Source organism: Alligator sinensis, unplaced genomic scaffold (genome assembly GCF_000455745.1).
Source record: "Alligator sinensis unplaced genomic scaffold, ASM45574v1 scaffold809_1, whole genome shotgun sequence".
NCBI lineage: Eukaryota > Metazoa > Chordata > Crocodylia > Alligatoridae > Alligator > Alligator sinensis.
The window spans coordinates 44811-56439 of record NW_005841956.1 but is presented as its reverse complement, the minus strand read 5'-3'; the positions used below and the strand labels follow the sequence as shown (position 1 = coordinate 56439).

General features: G+C 44.8%; 1 protein-coding gene across 4 annotated transcripts in view; it reads left to right on the top strand.

The window, feature by feature from the left end:
- Window positions 1–11394, top strand: part of ARR3 (arrestin 3) — a 31460-nt gene extending 20066 nt beyond the window's left edge. For all 4 annotated transcript variants that reach the window (XM_006020490.3, XM_006020489.3, XM_006020491.3 and 1 more), the window contains 11 exons: window positions 783–842; window positions 1098–1165; window positions 1542–1677; window positions 2481–2565; window positions 3249–3321; window positions 4093–4230; window positions 4919–5002; window positions 5825–5848; window positions 6539–6591; window positions 7767–7776; window positions 9772–11394. In XM_006020490.3, coding sequence (XP_006020552.1) covers window positions 783–842; window positions 1098–1165; window positions 1542–1677; window positions 2481–2565; window positions 3249–3321; window positions 4093–4230; window positions 4919–5002; window positions 5825–5848; window positions 6539–6591; window positions 7767–7776; window positions 9772–9871 — 831 coding nt within the window. In that variant the 3' untranslated portion in view covers window positions 9872–11394. The remainder of the gene's footprint in view (window positions 1–782; window positions 843–1097; window positions 1166–1541; window positions 1678–2480; window positions 2566–3248; window positions 3322–4092; window positions 4231–4918; window positions 5003–5824; window positions 5849–6538; window positions 6592–7766; window positions 7777–9771) is intronic.
- Window positions 11395–11629: the final 235 nt, after the last annotated feature.

The window sequence follows — 11629 nt, the reverse complement described above, 5'->3', positions numbered from 1 at the left end:
CCTCTGCTCTATCAAGGTGAACATGAGTCGTCAGTGTGATAAATCATCAGCAAACCTAACCGCACTGTATCATGCATCAGCAGATGCATGACAAAAAGAACCAAGGAGGTGATACTTCCCCTCTATGCGGCATTTGGAGACTGCAGTCAGATGGTCAAACTGCATTTGGAGTACTTTGTCCAGTTTTGGGCACTGTACTTTAAGACAGATGTGGATAACCTCAAGAGGGTCCAGAGGAGGACCACTCGTATGGTTAAGGGTTTACAGGCAAACCCCAATGAGGAGAGACTAAGGGACTTGTACCTTTTCAGCCATAGCAAGGCTGCAAGGTGATCTTGTGGCCGCCTACAAATTCATTAGGGGGACGCAGCAAGGGATCAGAGATGCTCTGTTCACCAGGGCGCTTCTTAGGGTAACAGGGAACAATGGTCACAAACTGACAGAGAGCAGATTTAGGCTAGACATTGGGAAAAACTTATTCATGGTAAGGGTGGCCAAAATTTGGAATGGGCTTCCAAGGGAGGTGGTGCTCTCCCCTACCTTGGGGGTCTTTAAGAGAAGGCTGTATAGGCATCTGGCTGGGGTCAGCCCAGGCAGGGGGTTGGAGTGGATGATCTGTTGAGGTCCCTTCTGACCCTAGCATCTATAAATCAATGCAGGTATCACTATGCTGGTGGAAAATGGAGTGAGGATTTTCCTTGGGGAAGTGGAGAAGGAACTTAGTCAGAAGCAGCTAGGAGAGAGGCTTGGTGTTTTTGATAAAGATTTCCTTTCTCCTCCAGATTCCAACCAACTTGCCCTGCTCAGTCACTCTCCAGCCAGGGCTAGATGATCCTGGAAAGGTGAGTTACGGTCTCAGACTCATTTCACACTCCCTGTTGGTCAGAAGGACAAAGAGATGGTCAGGTGTATTTAGAACAGCTGCCCCCAGCAAGCAAGAGCAAGCTTGTTCCCAAGGGCAGATACCCACTACTAGGATGGGGAGGAGATGTGAATAAGTAAAACCATAAGTGCTTTTCATCCCAGAGGGAAGTTGAGGGAAACTCCCCCCTCAGGCCAAGGCCCAATAACCTCTATACTGCACATATTTCCTTCAGGCCTGCGGAGTGGACTTTGAAGTCAAAGGATTTTGTGCTGAAAATCTGGAGGAGAAAATTCACAAGAGGTATTTCCAGAGGATCCTCTCCTTTTCTCATGCCTCTGAGGCAAAAGGACCAAGTCTCTTCCAAGGTCACATCCCTGCAAAGGGCTCACCTTGGATTTGCACTTCTAACTGAGGTCTGCCTCAGTCCTGGTTTGTGCTTTTTGATTTAAGCTCCTGTTTTTATTTCTGATGCCTCTTAAGAACAGACTGTTCTTTGTACCTGACACCAGAGGTCAGAAAGAAGGGCAGATTCTGTTGAAGAAAGCCTGCTTTCCTTCATTCTTATAGATCAAACTGGAGCCAGAGGGCCGTTATGGGTGGACTCCCCCCAGGGAGGCCCAATCCTCTACTGTCTCTGTGGTGTGCCTCAGGGCCTGGTCATTTCTCATCCCTGCAGGAATTCAGTGAGGCTGGTGATCCGAAAAGTCCAGTTTGCTCCACTGAACTTGGGTCCAGCCCCAAAGGCAGAGACTACTAAGCAGTTCATAATGTCTGACAAGCCACTGTACCTTGAGGCCTCGCTGGATAAAGAGGTTGGTATACCTGTACGGAGTCTGCCCCTGCAGCCTGCTGCACATCACAGAGCGATACTCTCTGAACCGTTAGTACTGGGTGCTTTCCCTTCCCTTAAGAACTTGGCATATGCTGCCCTCTCCCTTGGCTGCTGTAGACGGTTTACAGCAAAAATACGGAGGTAGGAAACAGCCTCTGAGAGTGAGTCTCCCTACCTGCCAAGTCTCCTGACCTATGAGACTCTTTGTGCCTCATATTCTGGAGATCAGAGCTCCACATCTGGGCCTTAGCAGCTGCAGCATTCTGATCCCAGGGACTGCTTTGGGGTTAGCAGGATTTCCCCTGGGACTCAAGAGTCTTCAGTGCTCTCTGAAGAGCCTCACAGCATTTGTCACTGGTTTGCAAACAAATCTGGGAGCTTCACCCCAGCCTGGACCTTGTAAAAGCTGTTTCACCCTAGTGTAACTCTTAAGGGGGTTTAGTGAGAATACAGAGGATTTATTTTCTGTATCTAAATTTCTGCTGCCAGGAAACAGCCCCTTTTTAACAAACCTGAGGGTCAAGAGGGGTTTGGAACTCTGACTGAGCATGATTTCTTCCTTCTCCATGGATGGAAAGGGAAAGGTCTTGTTACATGTTGCATATGCATTTCCTGTGGGTCCCAGAATCCTCACGTTTCATGCCACAAACCTCTCCCAGTCTATTTTAGTCCTTGCTTTGGTGCCTATCAATCACTACAATGTGAGCACCTGCTTGGGTGCATAACACTTGGCTATTTCAAGTTCAGCAGCTCACAACATAACCAACCCCATTGTGATTGCAGATCTATTACCATGGTGACCCAATCAGTGTCAATGTTAACATCAACAACGCCACATCCAAGATTGTGAAAAAAATTAAAATAACAGGTACAATGCACCCCCCAGGCCTCAGCTGAATGTTTTCCCTGCTGCAGTCCTGCCTGCTTCCATATCCCACTTTCATCCTCCTCCACCCTGCCCTTCATCCTCCACTTTGCATATGCCCTACACATGAACCTTTAAAACTCCTCAGGGTTCTGATTTTATAAATAAATGCACCCGTGGGCTCTAAATCTCACTTCTTCCATGCCCCATCAATAGGTGAGCCATGCTGTCTGGATAGCAAGCCTGAAGGCCTCACCTCTTCTCTTCTTTTTTACTGACCTAAGCAAAACAAGGAGCCTGGATTTCCTCTGACTTGGACCATTTTCTTGCCATTGTAGTTTCTTTGACCGCAGTGGTGTCATTCCTGATGGACACCAGTGTATATGAGAGAGAACCACACTCAATTCGAGGGCTACATTAGAGAGTTGATAGTTTTATTAGCCATGATTTGTCCTGTAGTTCTTATGTTTTTCTTAGAGCTCAAGCTGATGGGGGTGGATGAGATTCAGGAGACAAGTGGCTTGCACTCCATGTGTCATGCTCCATGTGGACTGACTAGGAAAATCTCTGGGAACTTCCCCTTGCTTTCAAAGGCCCTGGAAGAAAGGAGGATGTGTGTACATGCCCACATACAGTAGCCGATGTCACTACTGTGATAATATCGTTTTCTCTTTCTCTCTCATCAGTGGAGCAGATCACAGATGTGGTTCTCTTTTCATTGGACAAATATACCAAGATTGTATGTAATGAAGAGATAAAGTAAGTAAGAGGCAGTATCAGGTGTTATCCCTTGAACTTGGCTGGCTAGCAGAGAAGAGATGACATTGCTCTAGCTCTAGGGAGGCCCCAAGGGGAACTGGGAAGTGGCTCAGGCCTCAGACAAACCTGGGTTCTGTTCCTAGCTCTACCTGCTGGGGGTGACTTCAGGCAAGTCCTTTTCTCCTTGAAGGAAGAGGAATATGATAAGAGTGACAGGGAATGAGAGGGGGCAGGAAGGGACATTCTGATGGGTGAAAATAGAGGCATCATATATAGTAAATACTGAAAAACCAAATAAGAGTTTTGGAAAAGATATCAGCCCCCCTCACCCAGCATTAGCCAGCATCTAACTGTGGTTTAGGTGGAAATGGCCAGAGGGCAGATTATCACACAACTGCCCCCTGCAGGGATTCTTATGTCTTCCTCTTGAGTGTATTATGCTGGCCACTGTTAGAGATGGGTCCAGGCCAGTCTGGTCTAGCCATTCTTATGTTCCTCTGTAAAAGAAGAGGTATAGATCGAGGGGAAAAGGGTGAAAGGATGGTAAAAGGAAGGGCACTGGGAACAAGGAAAGGAGGGACATAGGGAGGGGGGGTGTAAGCTGCAAGGGGGGGATGTGAATCACTCAGGGGTTGTAGCCTGATCCAGCCCAAGCACAACTGCTCGGGGGCTACAATCACTGGCTGTTCTGTGGCACAGCAGCAGGTTACCCAGGATCCCAGGTTTCCAACATTTCAGCTGTTTTGAGCTTTCTTCTCTGCACCCTTGCAGTGAAACGGTGGCTGCCAATTCCACCGTCTCCAAAAGCTACACAGTGACCCCCACGCTGGCGGCCAACCGTCAGCAGCGTGGCCTGGCACTCGATGGCAAACTGAAGCATGGGGACACCAACCTGGCCTCCAGCACCATGTAAGAGATGGACCTCCTCCCTGCCACCACTGCTTATTCTTTGCTCTCTTTGCCTGTCTTATCAGTGACTAGAGGCCAGAGAGAAACTTTGCCAGTGCAGCCCCCACTGCTGCTATCCCTACACAGGGTCCCACCACATGGCAATGCTCCTCAGTCAGTCCTGGTCTGAGTTGCTCTTTGTGTTTCTGTTTCTAAGATGCTCCTGAGCTGAGATTTAGTCATGCTGGATAATCAGGAGATTCTGTGATGGGTACAGATACCCACTGGTTCATGATGAGATATAAACCCATGATCCTGACCATGCCCTTTAAATGAGCCTGCAGCACTCTACATGAAAGCAAGTGCATCAGCTCTGGTGCTGAGATTAAATTCCAGCTGAGGCAGTTATGTTCACCGCCTAGAAACTCTTCCACAGTCTCTGTTAGGTATGCTGTTCTTCTCTTCCCAGCCTGTTCTGCAGTATTGCTGTGTGCTGTTACATGCTTGCTTCACTGTGTACTGCTACACACACAGTTTATTGTCTGCAAGATGGGGCACTATGAACACAATGGATATAAAGCAAGTGTGGCAGCATAGGGATGACTGAAACCTGTCTCAGAAAGCTGTGAACTAGGCCCACTCTACTGATCTGGTATATCATATACCAGAAAGTGCTTTTTTGACAGTCCTTCTCTGCTATTTCTTGTAGCCTAAGACCTGGCATGGAGAAAGAGGTCCTGGGGATCCTGGTCTCCTACATTGTGAAGGTCACCTTGGTGGTATCCAGAGGAGGGTGAGCCTCATTCTGATACTTAGACTGGGAGCTTCTTGGGGTAGGGACTGTCCTTTGGTTCTGTGTCAGCACACAGCTCACTGGGGTGCTGGTCCATGTCTGAGACTTCTGATTGCTACCACAACACCACTGCTACCAGTAACAGCAACACACAGGTGATGAAGTAACAATATCCAAGGAAATAGCTCAGTACCTGGGCTTCTTAGTTTATCATTGGACCACCTTATACCCTACCAAACCTTGGGGTAACCAGGTGTTGCCCCATCTTCATGGTATCCATTCTATATGTGAAATCTAATCTGAATGTGAGCCTTGGATTCTCTACCCTTTCACTCACAGGTCACGTCCCCATTTATGCCCCTGAACCTCACACTTACTTATTATACAGCATCCTCTAATGCCTATTATCCTTCCTTAGAACAGGAGGATAGCAAGAGGCCTCTGGAGGTGGATACCTGGTGCTTATAGAAATGCCATCTGTTGCTCTATCCCACTCTTTCAGACAGCCCTAATCATGGTACGCTGAAACTGTGCCAACTGGGAAAAGGAATACTGTCTGTCTGCTCAGCTGAGTCTCCAGTGACCTTTTCACACCTCTTGGTTGTTGTCCCAGAAGTGGAGAGACTCTTGACACATTATATGACATCCACTATTGGCACACCTAGCTACCATGACAGCAACTAGAAATCACATAACTAAGATAATGGTGATAAAATGAAAAGCCTCCTTCTGCTTAAGATGCTATTTTCTACTCCTTCATGATACTTGTATTTTTTTATTATTCTTTGGATGAATTCTGTGTTCTTTCTTTCATTTCCACAGCATCCTGGGAGATCTCACTTCAAGGTAAAAAATGAGTCCATTGACTGTTATCTAATGGAGTCCCTCCTCACAAATCTTGGAATTGGGATGGTGACAGGGGCCCAGTTACAGCGATGAATACTGAGCAACTTCCATCCACACACACACTTTCACACTTTACATGTGGATATGATTGTCAAAGCCCCACACAATCTGTATAGTGCTGTCCTGCAGCCCTTGCATGGCGTATCCTCTTCTATAGGAGCTTTTGTTCCTTGTCTGGCTGTTAATGTGGTTATTTAGTAAACAACTTGTACTAAGAGAACATTATTGGAAGGTGAGGAGACATCTGATTATGCGGAAGTTCTTTGTCTAGCCCAAATCATGATTAAGAGATCTGACCTCTCTGCAATTCACTCTGTGAGCTGAATTTTGAACCCCCACATTGAAAACTGAGGGATTCTTCACAGTGAACATGCAGCTGCTCCCTACCCTGTTCAGGCCTCACAAAAGTTAAACTTCAGTTATGCTTATTATATTGTTAATGATCTTTTTATTGCAAAGTACTGAGGGATGTTTCTGTGCAAGGGATCTATAAGCAAGAAAAAGACAGAGACAGCTGTATCTCTATTCACACTCATGGCAGTCTTTTAAAGTCCAGGGAGTTAACACACTCTTCCTTCCTGACTATCCCTGTGTAATTCTTCCCTTCAAGTGATATGTTTTTTCTTTCAGTGATGTTGGTGTTGAGTTGCCACTTATTCTCATGCACCCAAAGCCAACTGATGGTGAGTGATTAAGCTACAATACCATTTTCATGAAAGAAATAGCAGGAAGGAATAAGATGCATGTTCACAGGGGGGCATCAAAAGACTTACAACATTTTTTCCCCTTTGGCCTGTTGAAGCAGCTCATGAAAACGAACTCAAATGGAAACGAACCCTAAAGCCTTCTCCAAGGGGAGCAGTTTGGTTAACCCTTCTCCTGTTTCCCTGCTTCTTGTGTGGTTAACATGGAAGGTCCAACAATCCTTGAGAGGCTTCTATTATTCCCACCCTAATACTAAACTGAGCTTCTGAAACTGGCCGTCACTGGGTTCTCATGATGTCCTCTACAGTGTGCTATTGATACCATAAGCAACGTGAAAAAGCACTGCCTGTGTTTTACAGAGTCCATTGTGACCCATGGCTTTAGAAATAAGAAGATCTACTCCCACTTACTTTTCAGCCCTGTTCTGCCTATGTAAGGCCATGCAGCAAGTGCAAACTATAAAATGCTTCAGGGAATGTTTGCAAAGGGGTTGCCATGCCTCTAGATTTTGACAGGACCATCTTGTTTCCTTCAAGCTTGGTTTGCAGAAGATGTATCATCATCATCAAAACTGAATATTGCATTTTAACATCAATGCCATAGGTTTGTGTTGAAGGAACTAATTGTAGGGGTGGTAATCTTGTGGCCAGCCAAGAGCTGAGGCCATTAATTTGGGGGATTATTAGTCCCATTTTGCAATTGCAGATTTGAGCCACTAACCACAGGACAAAGAATGGGTGGTCTGTGAACTGAACTTGATGCTTATTTAGCATAATTGAAAGGAAACAGTTATACTAAATCTGAAACTCAATCATGTTTGTAAAAGCAATGGGATTAGCCAAGTATCCACTGAACCTGTTATCCAAACTTCTCTCATGACAGTCTTATTCACTGAGAGGGAAAAGTATTGATTTTTTCTTGAGAGAGAGGGTATAAAATGTTCAAAATATTGCACTCTGTGAAATGTCTGATCTTCTGCTGTAATCAGGCAACTAAAATAGAGCAGCCATTTTCAGTTCTTTGCCTCAGAATGTGTCCTTCCTTCAGAAACATATCAACACCAAGAATATGTGCTTTTTGAAATGTCTGTCTCAAATTAATTAGTGTCCATTTTTCTTTGCTGCTTTGTGGTGCATTTACAACTGGACCATAGACGTGCCAAGGTAAGACAAAGTCTTTTCAGAGTTTATACTGCCATTTTCTATAAACATTTTTAAGTAAACTCATCAAACACAGCTGTGATGAAATAATATGCTCCAAGTCCAATGTGTGGTTATGGAGCCATCCTATGACTATCTGAGACGAAAAGATACAGGCCTTGCAGACTTGTATCCTTGCATCAGAACAGAAACTGTGTGACGTTATAGCTAAAATGAGAAACCAGAGGGGGCCAGGAGAAATCACTGCTGAGCAAGGGCATATGTTTTATAGTTTCACTTTATTTTGTGGGTTTCTGATTTTCCTTCCCTTTGTGGAAATCAGAAGACTCTGTTGTTCAAGACCCAAATCTTTACGCTACTTCATTGTTTTCTGGAAAGAGTTCCTGTCAGTGACTCAGTTTCATTGGTTTATGCGCTGCATGGAGCTCTGGTAAATTTTCTCTGTGCTAGTCCAGATTTCCATCTCTGGCGCCTATCAGCACAACTGGGAACACAGACAATAGCTGTCCCATTGCTGTTGTTTTCTCAGTAATTCCAGCAGACTGCAGGTCATTGAAGTTCAGTGGCTGCTGGAAGCTGTGCTCAAAAGACACTGGCCTATAAGCAAATTGCAACCTAAAAAAAAAAAGTACAATTGTATGCGGAGAGACCAGATGGATTCTTTACAGCAGTAAATCCTGTAGCTATAGTAACTGGCATAGGAAGTAATTAAAACACCCAAGGACTATCCCAACAGTACCTAAACCCAGGAGGAGAATTCCACCAAATCCCACCACATGCCAACAGGCTGAGTTAGCCTTACAAGATGAAGGCCTGCGTTCCCCTGGTAATTCTGTTTAGCTCCAGGATAATCTGTCCAAATCATTTCTACTGTAGAAGTGCACTTCTACAGCTGGCAGATATCTGTGTCAATCAAAGTTTAACTCCGTTACAAAAATACCCTCTGAGATATCCCACCATGCTGAGTCCATCTGTAGCATTGCAATGTGCAAGCCACAGATTCCATCTGCCCAGGAATTTGATCCTTCATTGCAGGACCATGAAAGTCCCATGTTTTTGTCTTGTTGCATCCTGGAAGCTGCTACTGGGAGAGAGATGCTGCTGCTCAGGAGATGTGCATAGACATGCATGAAAATCAGAATATTTTGAGGACAGGTAGAGCCAGGGAGCTCTGTCAAGCATTTTCACACCAAAGAACATCTGACTTTGAGGACCCAATTAGGTTATTTCCTCCTCTTAGCCAGAAGGACCTTGCTGATCTGTCCCATTGCTGCCCTCTTTTATTCCATGCAGAATTTGCTGAGTTATTTTGAATTATTGAAATTTTGAAACCTTGTCTTGCTGATCTTCTTTTCTTCTTTATTTTCCATCTGTTTTGTGGCTCTTTCTGCACTTCTCTCTTACCAGGAGGTACCTAATTCTTTCTCTGTCCACTTTTTGGGTCTTGATATAATCCTGTGATTTAAGAAATCTCTTTAGAAGCAGGGGATGTATGTATGCATCACTGAGGGTCCTGGGTTTAACAGCATTGCCATTTCTGGTAGAATGCCTGTTGAACAACTACTTACTGTTCACCAGCACATCTGGTGTATTGCAGTCAGTGAATTCTTTACAGCAGGAAGTCCTGTAGCTGAAGTAATCAGTGCAGGAAATAATGAAAAACACCAAGAACTGTTCTAACAGAACACATGGCACCAACCTCACCTGCAAGTGTTCAGAGTTCCCTTGGGTTGAACCTGAGTGTGTAGAGGCAACAAAGCATTCCTGAGCTGGGAAGGTTCACAGAGGAGTCCTCTGAGACCGGCTATTAACAGAATGGGCGTTAGCTGGGTGTTGAGTCCATGTTAGGACTCTGGAACAAGTCCTTTTGGTCTGAGAAGGGGCTTTGCCCATTTCACTGCCCTCCTTAGGACTTTCATACTGTGCTGCCAAGGCAGATGGTGTTTCACCAAAGGCCCAGTTCTGAAACCTTACCATATACTCTGTTCTGCTTTGCAGTGAGGAGGACATTGTGATAGAGGAATTTGCTCGCCAGAATCTCCAGGGGGAAAAGGATGATGAAGATGACAAGGAGGAAGCTGACAAAGAAGGAAGTTAACTTGCTACCTGGCCAAAATAGAGTAGTGACCAGTCACCAATCTAGTACACCAGAGTGTGGGACATAGATCTGGTAGTGCAGTCCACAGTGTGCTGTGAAAGTACTCAAACCAGTGTTATATTTGTGATGTAATTAATTCTTGTATCTTCTTTCCTTCTCACCCCCCCCAACTGATCCTTGCACTAGTCCTGATTCCAATGGCATAAACAGACCATATATGTACTAGTGATAAACAGTAACACTCTTTGTATGAAATTGTCATGTCTTGATAGAACAGGAGTCTCAGCCATTTCCACTCACCAGCTGACAGACCTTTATAAATAAAAGGTTCAATTAGAGATGGGATGCTCCATTTTCCTTGGTGTCTATTTTACCTTCTCCTTCTGTTCTCTCCCTTTCCCTCCTTCAGGCAAAGTGTATCTTGAGTAAGTTGGGAATGAATGTGAGGAAAAGGGATGACATATAATAGGGTCTTTCTCCAGGGCCAACAGACATAGCCCACTTGGTCCCAGAAGCCTCTGTCTGGTAATTTATTTGAGAGAAAGAATCATGTAATCTACTGGAGCATCAGGACCAATCACCACCACACTGGGAGGAGAGATTTGTTTTTAGGTTACCAATACATTACCTTTGTCTGTTCCAGCCACCTCCTGCCCCATTTTGGAAGATGGGGTCAGATGGGGTAGAATATTTCCTCTGTTGCATTTCTTCTTAATAGCAAACAGAAACCAGCAATAGTTTACATGGAAAATAAACTGCTGAGAGTCCCCTGGTGTGAAAGGATTCACCTGTTTGCAAAAGAAAGGAGGTCTGGCCCTTACTTGCTGGTCCTGACTAGCACAGCAAGTTCATATTCTGAATGGGACAGTGGCTTTTAATCAGTCCTATTAAACCCATTAATTAATTAATTAAACCCAGCTTTGAATGTTCACTAACAGATAAAGCTCTTGCAGGGCTGTATTTACCTCTGAGGGGTGGTTCTCTAAGAAACTTGCATTGAAAAGGGAGAAGAATGAGGTTTCAGTTCCCAGCCAACGAATCTAGCTGTTGCAGACTCATTTGCATGTTTTTGCAAAGGCTACACAATTACTTTTTTTTTCACATACTCTGAATATAAATGTTGAGAAGAGATGTAAGACTACAGTGAAGTCCAGAGAGCAACTGCCAGGCACACATTCACTAACACCACTCCAAACTGAGTAAGAACAGCACACAGCATATGCCCTGCTCTTGTCACTAAAGGCAAATGAGATGGGTTGAACTGGGAGCAGTACTGCCATAGTACTCCTGGACAGTAAGATTACATGGAGACTAACCTATATTTCTAAGTCCAGAGCCAGCCTGCACAGCATAGAAAACATGGCAGCTGGAGGGGGATGACAGCTAGACATAAGGTGGAGCGGGCAATTACTTTAACTAACAATTTTAACTGATGGGACTATTGCCAAGGAAACATATTACATTCTGTTCCTGTCACTTGCCTGAATGCTGCAACGTTCTTCAGTATCTTTCTAAATAAAAAAGCTGTAAACTAAAATGTGCTGGAATCAAGTTTCTTTTTGCTTTTGTTTTAGCATGAGCTTTTCCTGCCTAGGCAGCGAAGAGCCTGGAGGCAAGAGGTCAAGATGAAGCACAAGTTCCTATTGCTTTTCCACAACCTTGTCACCAACACAGACCCAATCTTCCACAGATGGGCCAAGGTGTCACACACGGTTTTTGATCAATATGGTATGAAGGGAGAATGGATTTAGGTCTAGG